The sequence below is a fragment of the Daucus carota genome, chromosome 4 (genome assembly GCF_001625215.2).
Source record: "Daucus carota subsp. sativus chromosome 4, DH1 v3.0, whole genome shotgun sequence".
Classification (NCBI taxonomy): Eukaryota; Viridiplantae; Streptophyta; class Magnoliopsida; order Apiales; family Apiaceae; genus Daucus; species Daucus carota.
The window spans coordinates 41,044,015-41,066,160 of record NC_030384.2 but is presented as its reverse complement, the minus strand read 5'-3'; the positions used below and the strand labels follow the sequence as shown (position 1 = coordinate 41,066,160).

The 22,146-nt window shown below is 34.3% G+C and overlaps 3 protein-coding genes across 3 annotated transcripts; 2 read left to right on the top strand and 1 right to left on the bottom strand.

Moving 5' to 3' along the window:
• The first annotated feature begins 1,566 nt into the window (after positions 1–1,566).
• Positions 1,567–10,523, top strand: LOC108218729 (uncharacterized). Its single transcript, XM_017391812.2, has 8 exons — positions 1,567–1,734; positions 1,941–3,129; positions 4,217–5,462; positions 6,350–6,629; positions 7,614–7,721; positions 7,820–8,098; positions 9,057–9,200; positions 9,799–10,523. Exons 2-8 carry the CDS (start codon positions 1,980–1,982, stop codon positions 9,985–9,987), a joined length of 3,396 nt encoding a protein of 1,131 aa, XP_017247301.1. The 5' UTR covers positions 1,567–1,734; positions 1,941–1,979; the 3' UTR covers positions 9,988–10,523.
• Positions 10,524–12,640: 2,117 nt separating this feature from the next.
• LOC108219075 (golgin candidate 2) lies at positions 12,641–20,063 on the top strand. Its single transcript, XM_017392330.2, has 10 exons — positions 12,641–12,843; positions 13,087–14,187; positions 14,469–14,579; positions 14,739–14,798; positions 15,029–15,086; positions 15,743–15,783; positions 15,908–16,000; positions 17,898–18,023; positions 19,139–19,186; positions 19,341–20,063. Exons 1-10 carry the CDS (start codon positions 12,790–12,792, stop codon positions 19,713–19,715), a joined length of 2,067 nt encoding a protein of 688 aa, XP_017247819.1. The 5' UTR covers positions 12,641–12,789; the 3' UTR covers positions 19,716–20,063.
• Positions 20,064–20,165: 102 nt separating this feature from the next.
• LOC108216558 (peptidyl-prolyl cis-trans isomerase FKBP17-2, chloroplastic) lies at positions 20,166–21,635 on the bottom strand. The gene is made up of 3 exons (XM_017389352.2): positions 21,207–21,635; positions 21,083–21,127; positions 20,166–20,716 (listed from the first exon to the last, which is right to left on the bottom strand). Exons 1-3 carry the CDS (start codon positions 21,545–21,547, stop codon positions 20,362–20,364), a joined length of 741 nt encoding a protein of 246 aa, XP_017244841.1. The 5' UTR covers positions 21,548–21,635; the 3' UTR covers positions 20,166–20,361.
• Positions 21,636–22,146: the final 511 nt, after the last annotated feature.

Genomic DNA, 22,146 nt, shown 5'->3' with positions numbered 1-22,146 from the left:
TTAATATTATAATTCCACATAAAAGAAATGCCTAAAATCAAAATTTGAGAATAATGAGACATATACAATATTATTCAAATAGAATTGTGAATAAAATATAATTGTGGATCACATTCATTACAATATTCAACTATTTTATCAATAAAATTAAAATATAACATATCTAAAGTTTTACAAAAAAAATTTGAATAGAGGAAAAAAGAATACATATCAAAAGCTAAAAAGTATATATAGCAAAAAACAACATTCCACCTGTACTAATCAATGGATGTGCTCGAAGAATGAAGATATATAAGTAGTTGAAGACTATAATATATGCAAAACCATTATCTTGAAAAGACTTGCAACAACCAAATACTTGATGTCTTGGTTTGATTCATAACTTATGGTGCTCAAACACTATTTGATAACGATATAAGAGGGGCATATAGATATTAGAATAACCGTGAGAATTCTAGGAGTCCGTTGTTTTGTAGCTTTGATGTTGAACTTTAAACGAAGGTGCTTTAGATAATAAGGTTGATTTTGTAATTACATTATGATTTTTTTTAAGTTCTAAACTAAATAAAGGAGGTTTTACAAATTGAACATGATTTAGTGAAAATTTTGACTTTAATCGTGTATAAATTAGCGTAGAAAATATGTCATATTTTTGGTATGGGTCGAGTCGAGTTCGATTTAAAATGAATAAAACTTAAATTAATATTAGTTTCTTAACGGATAAATTTTATTATTTGACTCATATTTAAATTAGAACCAAATTGAGATGAATAAAGTCTTTATAGTGAAAAATTGATTCACGTATTATTATATTTTTAGTCGAGTGGAAACCCCTACTTTTTATCTAATTTAAACATTTAGTTAAATTTAATAAAATTTAATTTATTTGAATTAAAATGAATTTTATTTATTATTTAAAAAATACATCACTAATAAAATATTATAGGTCGGGCGGATTTTCGGATTATTCACGATAAGACAGGTCGGATTTGAACATTCTTACCCATTAAAATTCCAAATCAAAATCAAGTTGAATCAATTTCTGACCCACGAATATAAACACGAACCGACTCGACCAACAGTCAAAATTGTCATATTTTGTAAAAGTAGTACTAGGTGTACAAAATTGTGTACAAAAAATTTGTAACATAATGATGTACAATTATTATGACAGGTTTAATTGAATTGTTATGTATATATAAAAAAAGTCGTTCCAATTAAACCTCATCACATTTTTTTTTTGACAATGCAGGCTTATATGCCTTACAACTTAGTATGTGTTCTAATAATTCTCGGGGTGAGCCAGAGTCGAACCCGGGTGCCCCGGGTCAACAGAGGATAAACCCACCACTGGGCTATCCAATCGTGCTCAACCTCATCACATTTAGTATACTAAATTTTGTACATATTTATGTTCACCGAACATTTTCAATTTAAAAAACATTACTCGCTTGTTATTTCAAAAACATTACTCGCTTGTTGTTGTGATCATGAAATGGCGAAAATCGCAAATATGCGGAAACGAAGGGGTATATATGGAAACATAAGCCCGAAGCATCTAGGATCAAGGATTCTCTGCGATCTCTAGGGCTTGAAAAACTGAAATGAACAAAAAACTAGAAGAAAAATAAAAAATCAAAAACACAATTTCGCGGTGATACTCTCTATGCAATAGACGGCAACTCCAAATCTTTATACCCCACCAATTCTGATTCATTTCCTATGGATTTATAAGTAAGTATTTCAAAATTCCAACTTTTTATCCTTGTCTTTTGCTTTTTGAAAAACCCACAAATTTTATTGCTGTTTTCACCATTTTAGTGACATTTGTGCTGTTTTGATGTTTATTCTTGTTCTTGGATTTGTTTTTTGGTTGAATTGAAATGGGTTTTTGTTGAATTTGAAGACTCTGATATTTGAATTATTTTGTAATTTTTAAGGGTTTTTGGGTTTGTGATTTTTGAGGGATTGACCAAGGAATGGCGGCAGATGAGTCAAAGGGTTCAGTTGACGTGATCTTGGATTTCTTGAAAAGAAATAAGTTTTCGAGGGCGGAAGCTGCACTGCGTAGCGAGTTAGGTAACCGGTCTGATTTGAATGGTTTCTTGGAAAATTTAACACTTAATGGAGAGGGATTAGAGAGAGAAGAAAAGAGTGAGGAGTTGGAGAATGGGGCAGGAAAGATTAAGACTTCACGGGGAAGTGAGGATGTTTTGTCTAGTGAAATCGTTGTTAAAGAAATCGAATTTGGTCCTAGAAATGGTTCTGATGATAGTAACTGGAGCAATACAAGAGAACAAGTCGGCAATGCTGCTACCGTTTCACCTGGGAATGTGGTTGATGATTTTGGGTTTTCCAATAGTGTTGATGATGCTGTGCCTGATTTGTATTCCAATTACTATATAGGTAATGGTAGTTTTGTAGCTGATCCGTATGAGGACTTTTTTGGGGTTGGTGCAAATTCTAAAAGAAATGAAGCGAAGGGAGAAAGTATCAATTTATCAGCTAACATGAATGCAAGAGAGGGAAATGGAATACAATTCTCTATCGGTGAGAAGGAAACGACATGGCTTGGCAGTACTAGTAATTCCATTCCTGAGCCTAAGGAAAGTAAGATTAGTGCTACTCAGTTTATAAAGAATGATGGTTTCGTTAATAATCTGCAGTCTGGTAATGATCACACATCTCAATCAGTGCCACAAGCTTGGAAAGACTGTTCAGTGAAAACTATATTTCCATTTCCAGAGTTGTCGATCAGTTGTGATAATGGGATGGTAGGGTTTGTTGACAAAAGGGAAGGAAAAAGAAAATCTGATGACATAAAAGATGTTCGTGCTGCAATAAAAGAACAAGTGGATGAGGTTGGGAGAGCTCTTTTTTTTGGAAAGAGTCAGGAACCTAAAACTTTTAGTAGCATCGGGAGTATGCCACTATTGCCATCAGATAATCACAGGGAGGAATTCCCCAGGTTGGCACCTGTCAAATTGAAATCAGAGGATAAGCTATCAAGTATAACTTGGGAGGAGAAGTTTGAGCGTGATGTACCTGGTTCAAAGATTATCAATGCTGATACCTACCATATAGGACCATTTCCTGATGTTCCAGTTGGACAAGAGATTATCTCTGCAGGTTTGCTAATGTATATATATGTGTTATTTTATATTGAGAAACTGGACGTGGTTTGTATTTTAAGCTTATATGTTGTTGGTTTCACATATTTTCTTGTTTTTCATGTTAGATGACCAGCATACACAATCTTCTGATTACTACACAATTTCTTGATCTCTTCTGTAGATGTTGGTGTCATAAGTTCTTAATAATCTATGTTTATCATGATCATGTTGTTAGTCCTTAAACTTTTATGTAGAGCCTTCCTCATATACTGATTAGGCTTATCAGACTTTGGAACAAACCTAACATGATCAATTTTAGACTTTTTTCACACTTAATATAAGGTGTTGGGGCATGATCCTTCTCTGTATGTCCTTATATGTGCAAATCAAGGTTGACTACTATATTATTATATTGCGAGTGTGGATTTTTATGCAAATACATATCATTTTTAGTAGATAGAATATGGGCTGACTTCTCAAAATTTTACGACTTAAAAAGTTATATATTTTTGTTACCTTGGAGTGGCTTTCACTTCATAGCTGGTGGATGCTAATGCTACAGAGAAGTATTTTTTTTCATAAATAGTGGGTAATGCCCTTTAAGTAGATATCTGTATCCCATTCTGGAACAAGAAAGAGTGGATTGTTCTAGCTTATTCACTTGAGAGCTTGTGGATTTTAGTGCTTTAATTGTGTCATGTCAGTGCTTTTGCCAAACACTGTATCAAAACATCAACTTATAGTGGGTTAAAGAATAGCAACTTACATGGAAGTAAAATTTGTACCGCATGAAATAAGATGTTGGATAATTTGGTAATCTTATTGTGGTTCTAAAAAATAATTTAAATCCCCTTTGTACGGCTCCATGAAAAAGAGCCATATGTGCACTCATATCTTTCCTTCTGTTGTAATAACTTTTGTGGTTTTCTTCTTCGGGTTCCCATCTTTCATTAAGTTATGTTCCCTATTGTAAAAATGAGAATGTTTTTGATAATGCGGACTTTATTATGGGTGGAAACGATCCGGTGGTTGCAACTTGCTATTTGTTAGTCAGTGTTTTGCTGAGGACACTTTTGATCTTGTTTCTGGTTTTGCTACTGTAGGTGATGGATTGAGCGAATCTGTCGACTACCCTAATGAGTACTGGGACTCAGACGAATATGATGATGACGATGATGTTGGCTACATGAGACAGCCTATTGAAGATGAAACCTGGTTCTTGGCTCATGAAATTGACTACCCAAGCGACAATGAAAAGGGAACAGGTCATGGGAGTGTTCCAGACCTGCAAGAAAGAGGTCCAACCAAAGATGAGGATGATGATCAGTCATTTGCAGAGGAAGATTCCTACTTATCTGGTGAAAATTATTTTCAGTCAAAAAATATCAATGCAATGATATCTTCAGATGATCCTATTGGGCTATCAAGGACTGAGATGTATGGGAGAAATGATGAAAACAACTTGATAGCTCAATATGATGGACAGCTGATGGATGAAGAGGAACTGAATCTGATGAGTGCAGAACCAGTCTGGCAGGGCTTTGTCACACAGAGTAATGATCTTATTATTTTAGGCGAGGGGAAAGTTCTGGAAGAATGTGGACAGCCTGGGCTCCATGGCATATGTATGGATGATGATAAACATGGTTCGGTTAGATCAATTGGTGTTGGAATCAATAATGATGCTGCTGATTTTGGTACTGATGTAAGGGAAAGTTTGGTTGGAGGAAGTAGTGAGGGGGACACAGAGTACACAAAGGATCAAGATGGTGGTGTCCATGGATCCAGAGTATCACAATATGATTTGAATAATACATATCATAGCAGATCAAAGGAAAAGAATGGAATGACTAAACCGGGCCTAGATAAGCGTGCAACAGGAAATAGTAAAGGTACAGGCTCACCAGAAAAAGATCATTTAGGAGGTTTTTCATTTCCTCCTAGTGATGGCCAGACTGTGCAGGCAGTTTGCAGTAAACCTCTGCGGTCAAACAAAGAGAACAACAATGTAGGGGAAACTGATAATGGTTTAAGTACTTTGATTGGTGATGATAACATGCTTTCTTCGTGGAGACGGAGCGGTGATTCCTTACCAGTCAGAATCTCAAGGGATGAAGACGACGTGGTGGATTCTGTAAATTCATCCCCTTCCTCATTTTCGAATTATGGCTATGCTGATAAGAATCTCGTCTTAAAAGCTGAGGATGAAAAACTTGGTTCTAGAGAGGATCCGGGGGTGTCACTGGAGGACGAAGAGGCAGCTGCCGTGCAGGAGCAAGTGAAGCAGATACAAGCTCAAGAAGAGGAATTTGAGACCTTCAACCTTAGGATTGTGCATCGTAAAAACAGGCAAGTATATAAACTGATGTAGTTAACTCTATAAATACAAATGGCCACCCATGGTTTTACCCATGCTGTTATTCCCACTGCTACGTGGAACACCTAGTACATATATAATATTATTGTTTAATATTCATTTAATTTGCAGAATTTTTTATAAAGTAATATCCTTGTGTGTTATCAAGTTTATATGTCCAAGTATTACACTTACTGCTGACAAAGTTCAAAGTTTTCTACTGCATGTACTGGTTAATTTTATTTAGATCGGTCAACACTCCTGCACTACACATGGCATGTGGAGTCTCAGTTCTGCTAATGATTATGTGAATAGTAATGCATACCAAAATCTACTTGGTGAATCTTTTGGAGTTTTTTTTTGGACATCGAACCATTTGAGTGTGCCTAATAAGGAATACAAGCTGCTATATAATTTTTCAACATTTTCATTTAATATATGATGTCACTCCCAATCTCATATTCTGTTCTATCTCCCTAAACTAATAGTTTTATATTTTGTATAGATGATCATATTAATGCACCTCTTGTGTACTATTTCCACATAGTCCGGGAATTTGCAAAAGCAGAAAGGGATAATAACTGGCCTAAGATTGTGTATGATGTTGTTGCTGTCATTATTAATATATAAGGTCATCTCTTTAGACAGACTCAAGATTGCTGAGTATTGATGTGGCTATTTAAAGGAGCATTCTTGTTTAAATTGGCGAGCACTATAGTTAAAATTTATAATATTAATTGCCTCTTGCATATCTTCATACGTGTTTACTCATCATACTTAATTCAGTGCTTATCCCCTTCTGAAGTTTCCCCATTGTGCCATTTATAACCTAAGATATTGTCACTTACTGGACTTGAACCCTCTGTTTGCTTCTTCTTAGAACTGGCTTCGAGGAGGACAAAAATTTTCATGTTGTCTTAAATTCAGTCATAGCTGGACGTTATCATGTCACCGAGTATCTTGGATCTGCTGCATTCAGCAAAGCTATACAAGCGCATGACCTCCACAGTGGCATTGATGTCTGTGTAAAGATAATAAAAAACAACAAAGATTTTTTTGACCAGAGCCTTGATGAGATAAAACTTCTCAAGTTTGTGAACAAGCATGATCCTGCCGACAAATATCATATTCTGCGGTTGTATGATTACTTCTACTATCGTGTAAGTTAGGTTCTTACTTGATATAGTACTGCATAATAATCATAATTTTGTGTTTGTTTTTTCCCTGCCAAAAGATAATACTTATAAAGAAAACGTATAAAGAGACTGTTTATAGACTGTACATTACATTTTTGAAACTTACTGTCCGTTGTATTAATTAACCAGAAAAGGTCCGAGTTCTACCACTCTTGAAAATTGTAGGATTATGAGACTCCAAGCTTTAAAGAGCACTGGACAACATTCACGCAATCCAATAACTCAGAAGTGTTTATGCACCATGCTAATCCTAAAAAAGTTTTCTTCTTTGCCTTGGTATCATTCGGAGTTTGGAAGTACAACTAGGTTTCTTTCCTCATAATAGTTTGTTTGTAAGGCTTGTAATGTTCCTCTGTTCTTTTCGTATTATTTGTATATAGGAGCTTCATAATATTCAAATACTCTAGATTTAATGTTTAATTGTATTAGCTAGAGTTTATTTCTTACGGTAATATAATTGTACAAACTAGAACATCTTGGTTCCATTAGAGCAAGACAGCAAGTCCAGTGCATAGGTATACTTGATTACTTGGTGACCAGTGCAATAGCTAAAATGTTGAACTAAATTTACAATATCATTAATCCAATGCATAGCTGTAGTTGGTTTAACTATAGCTATGCATGTGAATATCATTTTTTAATCAAGTTACGTAGTTTAGCTACAGTGCCAGTTACAGCCATAGTCATTCTTACCACATTACCAATTCAAATAAAATTGATTAATATTAATAGAAATAGGTATTAAAGTGGAAGTTTTGTTTTAGCACTACAATTCACTTTTTGCCTTTTGGTTTCAAATTATAGCAATGGCCTTAGAATTACAATTGGACTTGCTTAAGTTTCAGATGTACAGATTGCTGCAATCCACATGTTACTGGAACATTTTTGTGATGCTTTTTATCCACTGCCTTTTGTAATTAGTTTTTCGTGTTATTTTTACGTTTCCAGGAGCATTTGCTAATTGTGTGTGAACTTCTCAAGGCAAACTTATATGAGTTCCATAAATTTAATCGAGAATCTGGAGGAGAGGTTTATTTTACGATGCCAAGACTGCAGGTTTGTTACCTATTTTTTATTGAATTACTGGCCCTGTATGTTATATTAGTTTTATCAGTATTTACCTGTTCTCATTCCCGTATCCTTTGTCTTCCCAGTCTATAACCATCCAATGTTTGGAGGCCCTGCAGTTCTTACATGGTCTTGGTCTCATTCATTGTGATCTGAAGCCTGAGAACATTTTGGTGAAAAGTTACAGTAGGTGTGAAGTGAAGGTCATTGATCTTGGCAGTAGTTGTTTTGAAACAGATCATCTTTGCTCCTACGTTCAATCTAGATCTTACAGAGCACCTGAGGTTATTCTAGGACTTCCATATGATAAAAAGATTGATATATGGTCACTTGGCTGCATCTTGGCAGAACTTTGTACTGGCAATGTGAGTTTCCTGCTATATTTAATGTGAACTTTTCTGTAGCCTTCGGACCTTACGTAATAAATGTTAATGGCTAAAATATTTGTAACAACTATCATGGATCTGGCTGTGTGGTTACATACTAAAAACTCCATATTAACTATATGTGTGTCTGGGTGTTTCGCACATGCGTCTGTGTACAGAAAGATAGGTCTTACAATGCCACCACTTGAAAGGATTTAGTCTTATAGGTATTATAGCCACCACAATGTAGCCAAAGAAAAAAGAAGATGAATGAGATTGGTAGGTGCCATCCTAAAGCTTTACCCTAGATAAATAATGCCAGATCCACTAGTCTGGAGTATTGACCCCAGCCAGTTATTTCTCGACCAAGTTGGCATAGAACAATTCAATCTGTGCCCTGTGGAAGTCTTGCCAGATATGCTCCCACTTACAGCTTAGCTTTAATTTGCCACTATAGCTGGTGTAGCACTCTGCCAATGAGGGTCATTCGGACTTGATAATGACATCACAACCACTTTCCTCCAGTATATATTATAAAATTACTGCAAATCAATGTTACATGTTGAGAAACATTTTATTATTCATGATATCCTGACAAGTACCATGCTAAGTTATTATTGACATAGGGTTCTGATTAAAAATGATAATATTAGGGTTGTAGCCATCACAAGATGAGCAATGATATTCAGTTTGCATGAATCAGTAGTTTAGCTGTTTTTAACTGATCTGTGAAAATGAGCATGCAAGCCTGACAGTTCTGATATATCGTATATGCTTCAAATTGTACTTGAAAGCATATTAGGAAGTGCAGTTTAAAATGATTTGTTAAATATGTATAGTTACAATGGATTTATCTGATGTTCACTGATAAACATGCACAGATATGCTTAGTTAGAGTGAAAAACTTACATTAAAGTCGCATAACTATTTCTTATTGCTAATTTTAATGCTGTTATAGGTCCTCTTTCAAAATGATTCCCCTGCTACGTTGCTTGCTCGGGTAATTGGTATTATTGGACCCATTGACCAAGATATGCTTGCCAAAGGGCGAGATACATACAAGTACTTCACCAAAAATCACATGCTGTATGAACGTAACCCGGTAAATTTCCGTTTCTTGTCCGCCCTTTCTTCCCTTCTTTCACCCTGACTGCCAACTGCCAAAACCTGATTACATTTGTGATTGAGTTTTTGTATCTTAAACTTATCATCAATCTATCTATAGTAAGGTTTTCTAATACATGTAGCTTGGTGTTTAAACACAATTCTTTACATATAGTGTCAGTGGCACAACTCAAATTGAATAGTATATTACTGTTTTGTACTTCAGAAAATATTGTAAATCTCGTTAAATTGAAAAACTTGCTCTGGTAATATAAAATTTTATTTTAGTGATCCTAGCATTACTAACTTCTCTTTACTTGTTTCTTTCCAAAGTGATAAATGCAAATTGTAAGTCACGTATTCATGATGTAAAGCAAGCTCTTATAAGTTTCTCAACAATATTTGGCCCTGTTTGTTTTAGTATTTTAGTCAAGAGATTAGAGAATATGCCTGAAAGTATATCTCTATGTACTTATTGAACCATAATCTATTCCAAACCGGTTTAAAACAATGCATGTTGAACACGCACAATATTATTGAATACTTTGACAGAAAAATTGCTAATATAAACAGTGGATACTACTCATTTTTTTCAGGACACCAACAGGCTAGAATACCTGCTTTCCAAAAAGACGTCACTGAGGCATCGCTTACCAATGGGGGACCAAGGTTTTGTTGACTTTGTTAATCATTTACTAGAAGTGAACCCTAGCAAACGCCCTTCAGCATCCGAAGCCTTGAAACATCCGTGGTTGTCATTCCCGTATGAACCAATATCTTCTTGAACCTATTTAAGAAATTGCTTGCATTTACTGGTGGTGCATTATACGGTGGTTGAAAAGCCCACTTGCTGACCAGATAGGATTGGTTGTCGAGTTGAAATATTGCTTGAGGTTTTGCTCACATCAGGCCTTCACAATCCATATACCTGTGCTTGACTATACATTCTTGATCCCTATCATCTTTGTTTAAATGGTTTTATCTTTGTTAAGAGTATTTTAAGAATGTATATTGCTCTTTAGGTGTATTTTTTAGGGCAATATTTTTTGCTTTGTCCGAGTGGAAAAGGAAAATCTTCAATCTTGCTGTACATGATGTGTTATAGTTGTTTTAGGTCATACTTAGTGGTAGTCTCTTATGATGGATTGTGATTTTTGTTGCTCATCGGTGTCATTATGGAGCAAGCCCATTTCAAAGAAATATGTGGTGATATATTTTGTTGTTTGCTAATTTGATCTTGTGGTGATATTTGGTTATGATTTGTTTGATGTACAAATAATTTTTCTGACAAAAATGTACAAATCATTTATTTGTCTTGGAATCTGAGTTTGTGATGAAATTTCGATGGTATGAGCCTGCATGATTCATATTTGAAGGCAAATGCCACGAGTAATGCATCACAGAAGTGTAGTTTATTGTTAGCAATTTGTTGATTTCAAGGGTGATCAAGGTATTAGGGGCTGTTTGGTTTGGCGGGCCATCCTTTTTTATCCGGCATTAATTTGGAACCGCTTGCATCCATGAAACTTAAAAAGTAAAGTAATAATAACGGAATAAAAAATTATATGATTATTCCTATATTTGATTTTTGAGATATTAAATAATATCAAAAGAGTATAATATATTTATATTTATAATTTATTTATAATTTCATAATTTAATATATTTTCTTACTCAAAAATGTAATTAATTTTTTAAATTACTTGACTTGTAAATTATATCAAAATTATTCTTAATATAGAAAACTAAATTATTATTTCTTTTTTATTTCCAAAAATATTTTACATGTCACTTTTAATTTTAGTAATTGTTGAAACAAATTATATTGAAAATAAAATAAAAATAAGAAAGGGAAATAGGAAGATATTAGGTAAACCTAAAACCAATAATATAAAAAAAGAATCCCAATTTTTATAATACAAACAACAACAAAGAGAACGACGTTTTCATTTCTGAATTATTCCTATCCAGAAGGTCTCTTTGTCTTGTTAAAAAGCAAAACGTATTATACTCTTTTTGTTTTTTTATTACAAGTCATTTTAATTTTTGACACACATATTATTTGATGAGATAATAAAATTAATTTTATAATTTTTTTAAATAATACAAATAAATAAATGTACATATATTTAGAATTAATAATATCTATTTTTAATTTATAAAGAGCAAATTTTGGATACAACGATATTTGTATTGGTCCTTGTCCGTGTGGTATAAGTAGTGTTTATATTAAAGCTTAATATTAATATTATTATAATCACTTCTTTTTTTTTAAGACTTGAGTTGATTCTTAATAAACAGTCTCATCATTAACAAACTACTACAGACAAACTATTCTCTCTTTTCTCTCTATTCTTGAAGTAGCCGTATCTATAATATGAGGGGCTTCCATCGGTTTTTACCGGTGGAAAGCCCCAATCTTTTCTTCTTTTTAACAGTCTTTGTTCATCTTTTGCTTTTGTTCAATAAGTTCCCAATTTATTTGGGTTTTGTTTGGTCTCTCCTTGTGTGAGAGTTTGATTTTGATTTTATTTACTGTTCGTCATGTCCGGGTATCCAGATCTGCAGGATTTTGATGGTGTTGATTTTCATGGTGTTGATTCGGTGATGAAGGTTATTATGTGATACATCTGTGGTCGATTGCTCAAAACAACAGTTGGAGGATTACAATATGTATATATCTCTTCAAAAAATCGTTTGGTTGCCTATCCAAGATGGAAGGATTCAACAACGATATTATTATGCGTTTGTTCAATTTCGATCATGTATGTAGATGCCGTATGGCTTTTTATTATTGAATTATCTTTTCTTGTTAAAAAAAACAAACTACTACAGACCATACACTGCAAAATTAAAGGGATACACACAATGGGTAAATTTCTTCGAAGAAACACAGTAAAAATATACTCATATCCTTTTGTTAAATTGTTAACATTATTTTTTGACACGTTTTTTAAAAATTCTTTAAAATATAGTTCCACGATATTTTTAATTATTTTTCTGAATAAAAATTTGATATTTAAATTTTTATGCAGAAAAAATATTTTAAAAAAATCATAAAATTATATTTTAACAGAATATCAAAATACGTGCGTCAGCAATCTCATGAAACGGAGAGTAGAAGAGAGATGATAATTGGTAAAATTCTTTAAATTTTCAACAAATATCATCTTATAATTATATATATATATATATATATGTTTTATTTGTTTTTTTTGAATGTACGATCAGTTATATTTCAAAGATTATTATATATAATAAAATTTTATAATACAAAAATTAATTATCAAATTATTTCTTTCTACTATACATATTATATATATTAAATATCAATCGAACTCGTCATTATTCTTATTTTATTTTATTTTTCACTATTTATTTATATATATTTTTAACTTTATCATCTGATAAATATTTGGATGAACTGAGTAGATAATTATAAACTTTTAGATGGAAAAAACTAATGACTCATAAACACACCAACAGTAATGTAAGAATGAAGAAAAAGGAGAACACACAAAATCTACGCATAGGAACATATATATGTTGTGAAATCTGGCACTGATTTCGAAGACCCAGATTGAAGTATGTCTGGTTGGATCTCATCTAAACTCAAAGTCGCTGAGTCTCTTCTCCAACAGGTATTTATGTTACTATTCAATCAATTTGCTGCATACCCAAATTACTATTCAATTTATGTTTAGAAATTTCGAGTTATTTTGAGCTGAATTGCAGTTTCACCGAAAAAGATTGCATCTTTAAGATCATATAGTGATGGGTGGAATTGTAATTTAGATATCTTTTATGCTCCTCTTGTTTGTTAATTGTGAGTGAATTTGAATGTTGTGAGTTTTTGTAACGTTTGATTTGTTGTGTTGGTTCAGTTTGATCAGCAAGCGGCTGAATCGTTAGGTAAGAATGAGAAGCTACAATCGGATGACTTAAATTATGGATCCCCGAGTAAAAACAATGAAAGTGTGCCTTTAAAGGACCAGCTTAAGAAAAAGAGGCCAGATGTTAAACAGTCGGTAGGTACGTTACGTAATGATCGCCCCTTAAGGGTAGGGCATAATAAGAATTTGAGTGGCGATGGAACGAGCGATCGGAAGTACAAGGAATCTGTGGCTCCTTTGAGTGGAAATACTAAATCTACCTTAACTGATAGTGATTGGACTGAGTTGTTGAATACACCAAGCAGAACTGCCAGTGGTAGTAATGGAGTGTCTGGTGGAAGAGCTTTATGGAATGATGCTAGGAAGCAGAGTGGAACAAATACTTCAAGTTTGGTGGCTCGGAAAGGGCAGAATGCCCAAAGTAAAGTAATTTTGAATGGTTTGAAAAAGGGAGATGTTGTTTCGGATGATAAGGGTAATGGGGTTGGTACCTCGGACGAAAAGCTGACTAGTGAAGATTCTCAGCAATCGGATTCGGCGCCGTCGGTTTCAACAGTTGATTTGCATATTGAGGATGACACGAAGGATACAAAAGTGGTTGTCACTAATGCAAGTGGGAGCTCTATCGCTGAGCAGAAAAGCGAGATAGTTGATGATAAAATTGAAAAGAAGTATACAACAGTGGCTGGAAGTTCACACTTTTCATATGAGAGTATTCCCCCTGCAGCTGGCGAAGCCACTGATTCGAAGATGAGAATAGCAGATGATCACTTTAAGTTGGGGAGTACTGTTGGAGCTATTAGCGAAAGTAGTGTGGTCTTGAGAAAGTCTCCATTTGCCGAGCGAGCTTCTTCTTCTGGAAGTGATGGAGCGTCTGATTCAGATACGGATTCAGTATCAACAACTGATTCAGAGATTGAACGTGAAAGGGAGGAAAAGAGGAGGAGAAGAGAGCAGGTGTTGGCTCAGAAAGCAGCCACTAAAGCGGCTGAGACAATTAAAGAGCGTGAAAATAAGGTTGCTAGATTAGAGGGGGAGAAACAAAGCTTAGAGAAAATTCTTCAAGACAGGGCCAAACAACAAGCGCAAGAGGTGATTTTTTCAAATTAAAACCCAGGCACACACAATATCTACAATACCTTTGTGTAGCTTGGTATTATCAGCTTATCACTCCAAAATAGCTTTGTTGTCAATTATCCTACAGAAGTCATTCTAATCCGTTAAATTCTTCCTTTATCTGTGCAAAATTCAAGAAAATGCTATATTAGATATGCTTCGAAGTTTTATTCCAATCCTAGTGCTTTTTACGTTTTCGACATGATTACCTTACTGTTTCTTGTCACCCTTACTTTCTTATATACTTCATGTGTTAGGCTTCAGAGCTTCAGACAACAATGATGGAAACTATGGAAGCTGTAGACTTAGAAAAGCAGAAGCATAACAGTACTAGAATGGAAGCTTTGGCAAGAATAGCTAAGCTTGAGGTATTGTGCTCTTTCTCAGGCTCTTTTTATCTTCATCATTGTGTCACTTTTCTCCTTCGCTTACTCCATCTCTGAATCAACCAACAGCATCCATCCTAAACTCGGTTGGTAGTTTGTGTATTATAAGCCGTGTATTTACTGGTTTTTGTCACCTTGCAGACGGAAAATGCTGATCTTGCAAAAGCACTTGCTACATCACAATGGAATCTTGAAGTAGAGGTATGCGATATTGTAATATATTGATTTCATCTACTTGGTCTGGTTCTAGCATATGAAGGAAATCCTTCAGATCTAGCTACTACACATAGCAAAACTGAAAATAAACTCTCAAGGTTTTTTTATACTCCAGTTAAGGCTTAAATCTCATAGTAGTATATCGGGCATAGTTTGCTGAGGCATATATGTCTTATTGGCTTTCTGGTTAATTATCTCTCAATTTTACAAAATAGGTTAGTCGTGTTGCAGAAATCCGTGAGCAGATTGAATTGAAAGAAGTCACTCATGAAGGTATGCAATATTGTTTGTTTTCAGAGTATGAAATAAACTTTACTCTTTGTTGGTTTAGTAAAGATATTTCAATAGTCTTTTCTGAAAGAGATAAAGGTGTGTGATGGAAAATATATTTACGGTTACTTCAAATCACAGAGATGTAAAACTTATAATCTCTTGCTTGACGTTATTTTAAAAAGCATACTCACAGCAGTATTTTGGTTCCAGTATATGAGTTCCAATCAAGTAAGGGTAATATGCTATGCTAGAATAAAATGGGATTCATTAAGTCTCACTAACTCAGATTTTTTGCACTGGAGTGTGTAGACCATTTTTAATATTTACTGAACTTTTGAGGTATTATGTGCTATAGCCTTTTACATTGGTTTAAGCATAATGTAATGAAATTAGGCGGGATATCTTTAATTCTTTGTGAACTTCACAAATGGCCTAATTCCCAAAATGTATCCAATGTCAGCAACAGAAGCATAAAAAAATATCTTTCCACGTGTAAATTTATCAACTAAAAGATAGACCACAGGCCAATGATTGTTCATTGCATTCTTGCATTTATGTACTTCTAGTAGCAAGTGTGTATTATTTTTGACTTTGTAAGATTTTAAGCATATTGAGAACCTCAATCCTTTCTTACTATCCTCTGTATCATACTGTAGAAATTAGAAGGAAGATTTCTAGCTATCAGAGTGGCAAGAAGGTGAGTATTACCTGGATTTTCCAATATCTAGTATGATAAGCTAGCACTTGTAAAGAATATTAGCTAGCAGATATTTTAACCTTTCAAGATATAACTTATAGTTTATCATTGTGGATATCTGTAGTTGGCGACTTCAAAAGGAATTGAATTTGAAAATGAGATAATTGAAGCGGAGTATACTTTTCTAGCAGAAAAGGTGGCACGATTACAGGATAAGGTGAGTAATTTTTTTCCTGAATTACAGTTATCTAATAAGTTTTTTGGTTTTCTTTTTCTGGAGCATCAGAAAACCAACATGGTGTGCTATCATGCAAGCTAAGCTGCATTTACTAGGATATGCGTCGAAAAATTTAGTTCAATCTTTCTGCAGAAGTGACCCAATCTTTTTTCTTTTTTTTAATCCAAGTACAAACATATTATTTTTATTTGAAATCAAGAGATATTTGATGGTGAAATCTGGACAAAATAATTTGGAAAATAGGTTTTAAACTTATCTTTAAATGATATTGTGAAAATCTTAAAATCGACTAATTACAACTTTGACACTGAAAAATGAGATTGCTTGGTAAAAGTTCAAATCTTACCCTTTTCAGTTAAGTTTTGCACCTTATCAACAAGGAATGGTTACAGCACTCCTACCCTTTATCGGTAGAGAGTGCTGGCCCAGTTCCCAATATTGTTATAAACACTCTTGCCTAATTGTGCAACTAATCGATATTATTCAAATAACAGTTTTTTTTTAAATAAAATGACCTCACTTGGGATCAGATAACAGTTTTTTTCATATGATTTTACCTAAAAAAATTTATTACTTGACATTTAATTTTCTCACAGAGAATCTCGAAACTGAATAGTGGCTAAATGATCTTAATGCTGAACACAACTATATGATCAGATAACAGTTTTCACTTGAAATTCATTTGCGTACACAACTATATGTCTATTAGGGAGGCCCATCCTCTGCTCGTCACTGCATAAACATCTGAAACAGCAATTTTGGTGGTTGATCATGTTGGTTGAGTAATTGTCTCAGACTTGTTTGAAATGGAATATCTGTTACTGTGAACAATAAAGTGATTATATGCTATGCCATATGATATATACATTTAATCAGACAAAGAAATGCAACTAATTTCAAAGTATTATTACAGTGCACCTTCACATTTTTTAGACAGACATGCAACTGATTTTGGTGCATATATTACATAAAAATGCAAGTGTTTGTCATGAAAGAGACATTTAACTGATTTCAAAGAATTATTAAAGTGCCCTTATTTTTTTCTTGGAAGAGTTTTTTTCTAGAACTACTATATAGAAATTTATAGAAATCATTGAGCCCATTCATGCCTAAGCCTGCCTAACTCCTAAACCATCAAATGAATGCCTTCACTTAATTTGAAACCCTCTTTGCTTGTTCATCTTCTCAGCTTTCATCTGTTCGAATGGCATTTGTCCCTGTGACTATTTGTCCATTTACTCTCATTCTAAATTAGAGTAACAAAACCTCATGTTAGCTGTTCCACATCAGTGCCTCTGGAAATCTACCTGCTCCGAATGGTGGTCGTCTAGAGGAAAAATACATCCACAAAGAGGCATGAGCCTAACCGCGACCCTTTTTGCAGATGTATATTTCCAAAGGCCCTGATGCTCAACAGTTCTGTTGAACATGCATTAAATTGTTATAAACTAGGGTGGATCTTTTAAACATTTATTAGAGGCCACCCTATTAAATGTTTTGGACCTGGATAAACTATTAGACCTGATTATCTATGATATACAATATTCAACGTGATTGAGAGTATTCAGTTTTAGCTATGAAGTTTCAGCAAAATGTTATTGATCCTTTTGTCTCAAGCATTTGATAACTAAGACCATATTGTGAGTCATATGCAGTGTTTTATTGTGTTTCAAACGTTGCTCTAGATTTCATAATTCATATCATCTATCGCTATTTGTTTATAATACCCCTTGCCTGTGCCACACACACATTTACACGCACTGCTAATATAAATAGGAAACAAGGTAACACAGCAAGTAGATAGACATGCTCATTAAATGCAGTATATAAATAGTTTATATGCAGCCGCTTCAAGTATTTATCTTGTTTAATACAGGCAAAAGCACTGGAAATGAATATTGAAACAACCAGAAAGGAGATAGAAGATCCGACTGAAGTTGAGATCGAGCTTAAACGAAGGCTTGGTCAGTTGACTGATCATTTGATCCAAAAACAGGCACAGGTTTGTCTTTGAGAAGTGGAATGTTTAATTTATATGTTGTTATAGAAGGGAGGAAATACAATTAGGTTGTATCTAATCGAAGAAAGCTCAGTTATATATGTGAACGGATGTAGTGTGGTCTGTGTCCATATGTAATGCTTTGTATCATTTATAGAGTTTTTTCTTTTACTCTATTCTCTTGCTGGTATAACATAATAATTGAGTATTGAAATACTACACTAAGTTAAATAGAAGAGAAAAATTTAGGATCTTGTTGTTGTAGAGTTTGACATTCTCTTTCAAGACCATTTGTATTGACAAATCCATTTCCTTGTGCTTGTCCTGCTACACTAGAACTAGAATTGACCAAAGGGCAAATAACACTAGTTATATCTGTGTTTTGGGTTGGACATATCTGGAGCAAAGATAGCTCATCTCCTTCAACCAAGGAGACCAATGTGATAATTATATCAAGTACCTTTTTTTTGCATCAAGTACTTTGCTTGGTAAAGTACTATATGATATGGACAGAATAGCATATCTACTAATTAATTTCTGCCGGCAATTGGGTGGACTTTGATCTCTTTGCCAAAGGCAAAATCAAGCTGTTAATCTGGTCGTTAAGATTTCATTACAGTAAAATATGACTATAACGAGTCTGTTCAGAGTCTTGGAACATTTGGCTTTGTGTTTTCTTTGATGGTGGTCCAAATTTTTTGATCACCTGTTGACTTGGGCCCTTTGCAGTCAATTAAACACTGACAAATTTAAAAAAGGGCTACAAGAATTGGCCAATATAAAACCTTGTGTTTGGAGAATTTCAAATTATGTGACACTAAAATATAAATGATGGGTAGGATATAACCAGTTTACTGAAATATCAACCCTGTTAATAGCAATGAATATGAAGGAAGCGGGCGTTCAAAGTGTTAAAGTTTGCAAGTCGAAGTGGTGTTATGCTTAGGAGTGCAAGTTCTTTACTTTTACCTTAAAATGTGTTAAGTCTTTGTATATAGTTCCGTGCCGGGAGTTTGAGGAACCGGTGATTTCTGTTTTATAATTAATCAAAGTTGCATTCTCATGGGTGCATCAATTTGTGAAACTGGACTCTTTTCTTAATAAGACTGTTCTGTCAGGTTGAAGGGCTCTCTTCTGAGAAGGCGATGCTCCAGTTCAGGATAGAGGTACATTTTAATTTATAAGCAGAACTTACCTTTGTAGATTCCTTCAGTTGTGTATTTATGCGACCCCCATCTGAAAGTGGTTGCCGCCTTTGTATTCTATATTTGCAACGGGTTGTCTATATCTGATTGAGAGAGTATCATGTAAATTTTTTAGGCAGTTTCAAGGATGCTTGAGGATAACAAGTCAATGCTGGATTCAACTGGATTACCTAGTTCTTCATCAAGGAGTGACTTAGAATCAGGGCCATGGGATATATCTAAATCGAAACTGAGACCAATGTTTGAAAACAGACTTAGATCTGGAAAAAGACATTTCAGTTCCTTGGTTTATCAATTGGATCATATATTTTCTGCTGGTGCAGTCTTCCTAAGAAGGAATTCTGCTGGAAAAGCCTGGGCTCTCGCGTACCTGGTATGTCTTCATATATGGGTCTTGTATATTCTGATGTCACCTTCTTCAGTATCAGAGGAAGCGAGATCTGGTGCAGTCTTTTCTTTAGAGAACATCAACAACACTGGCGGGATTTGATCTTATTGTCTTCTCATGAGAGTGCCATTGTTCTTAATGTTGCTCCTTTTCTTTTTTACATTATTATTGCACTGTCCTTGTCTTAGTATTTCATCCACGCCTGTCTTACTCTCTGGCCTATTTTCCTCGGTAGATATGGACAGTATATATGTATTGTTCATGTATGAACTCAAAGCTGAAGCATAGATGGATTTTAAAAACTTGCTTCTAAATCATATATTCTGTGCAGAAAAACAGAATCACCACATATTGTACTATTCACTTGAATATTCCAGTACGGCATTCGTCCATTATGTTTGATCGATATTTTTTTTATAAATTGTAGGCAATTTTTTTAATTTTTGACAATGGTGATCACCTTGGAGTCTGATTCATTTACAATGAACTATTTGACATGTTTGGCTACATTGCCATGTTCATTGTTCATCCTCAGTCGCGTGTAATTCCATGTCCTGCATGACTTGCTTCGATAAATTAGCTGAAATTTGTCCATTTTGATACAATAATAAGGGCAAAATTAATCAATAAGAATGGTTGAAAATGCCAATGTGACAGTGTATCACTATAAAATGATAACCAAATCTCTGTTTCATCATTTTGCACAAAACCCTTCTTGTCCTTCCTACATAGTATTGTGTTAAAGAACTTATGCAGGTGCAATTGATACTTTGTCAACCTGCACAATATACTCCAGTGTTGCCGATGGAGGAATTTGCACTCCAGAGTTCAAATCCGCGCCATCTTCTCCGAATCCTAAGCTTGAAGGAATTATCACTCTCCTCTTTCCGCCAGATTTCATGCTTCTCAGAACATATTCAATCCCTTCACACATTCCCCTGCCATAAGGCATTGATCCCATGAATATGGCTAGCGGTCTCTTGTCCCCATCAAATGTATCGACAAACGCTTTGTCGCTGCCTTGGACACTTCCCTTGAGATCAATCACCACCAAATCTCCTGGCCTCGGGGTGGCACCACCACCCACCCTCATCTCATAGTACCTGCATATCAATATACTTGTGCTTCAACTATCTCATCGTAACATACCTAAGAGAATTATTGTAACTTGATTTGAGAATATGATCACTTTGAACCAGGGTCGGATTCAAACTTTGGGGGATACCAAGCAAATTTTCAGAAAACACCTACATCTTTCTCAAATTTTGTGGCACACTTCTATAATTTTGCAAAATTTAGAATGGTAAAAAAATGTAAAGAAAAATTAGGGGGACGAGTCCCCCATGCCTCTTCCTGGATCCACCCCTGCTTTGAACATCAACACTTGATTAAAGACTAGATTAACTAACATTCAGGGGTCAAAAATGACCTATCTGCATTACTCAACCAAGTTTGAAATCAAATTGTACCTAATGCCATTAGGTAGCACCACTTCTTCTTCCTTGTCGACATCCCTACACATAGCAAGACCATTATAAATCAGATTTTGAGTTCATAAAGAAATAATAAATGCTGGACTCAAACTCTGATTACTTTGTATTGGCTTCCTGCTGAGATACTTCGAGGCGGGTTTTAATCTGCTCAGAAAGAACGCCAACAGCTAGAAAACCAGCCCATGCAAGGCCTGCACCAAGGCCGAATCTTCGAGTCAAGGACGAGGCTATCCAGTCTGTGGAATCAGCAGCAGATTTCTGTTTCTTGTCAGGTAATGAAACAGGTGATATTGGCTCTGATGATGTAGCATTTAGAGGCTGAGGTTGAGGAGGAGGATTTGGAGGTTGTTGAGGAGGAGAAGGTTGAGAAGATGATGTAATATGTGGAGTTCTTGTAACTGGATATGAAACAAATGGTGGAGAGCCAAAGAAAGTAGCCATTTGGATTTTGAGTTGGTAATGAAACTTGTTAAATGGGAAATCACTGGCTTTTATAAGTAGGGAATGCTTCCTGCCTTATCTTCTCTGCATCATGTGATCAGTTTTAAAGGATCAATATAATTTAGCAGGGCAAGGCTGTTAGCCGAAATGAGGCAGTATATTGTATATGTATGGACACAAGCCCGATTATAAATTCCAGGAATTAGATTGAGATTTTAAAAAAAAAAAAATTGTCTTTTACCAAATTCACCGGTATTTAATTGATATTATTTAAAATTTATTAAACTCTTGGATATTTAATTATTATTTTAATATGCTACAATATTGGGTGATATTTTATCATGATTTTAAATTATACTTAAAAATTTGATGATATTTAATTGAGTTTGTTTAAAATTCATTAAAATATGATGGTATTGAAATGTCGATGGATTTTTTTATCTTATAACATGTGACACATTATTCTTATATAGAATACGTTGAGATTATTCTTTATCTTGTAATAAAAAAATGATTTAACTAAAAATTAACATATATTTAATATTTTTGATATATATAATTAATTAATGTATTACTAGTTTTTATAAATAAAAATATCT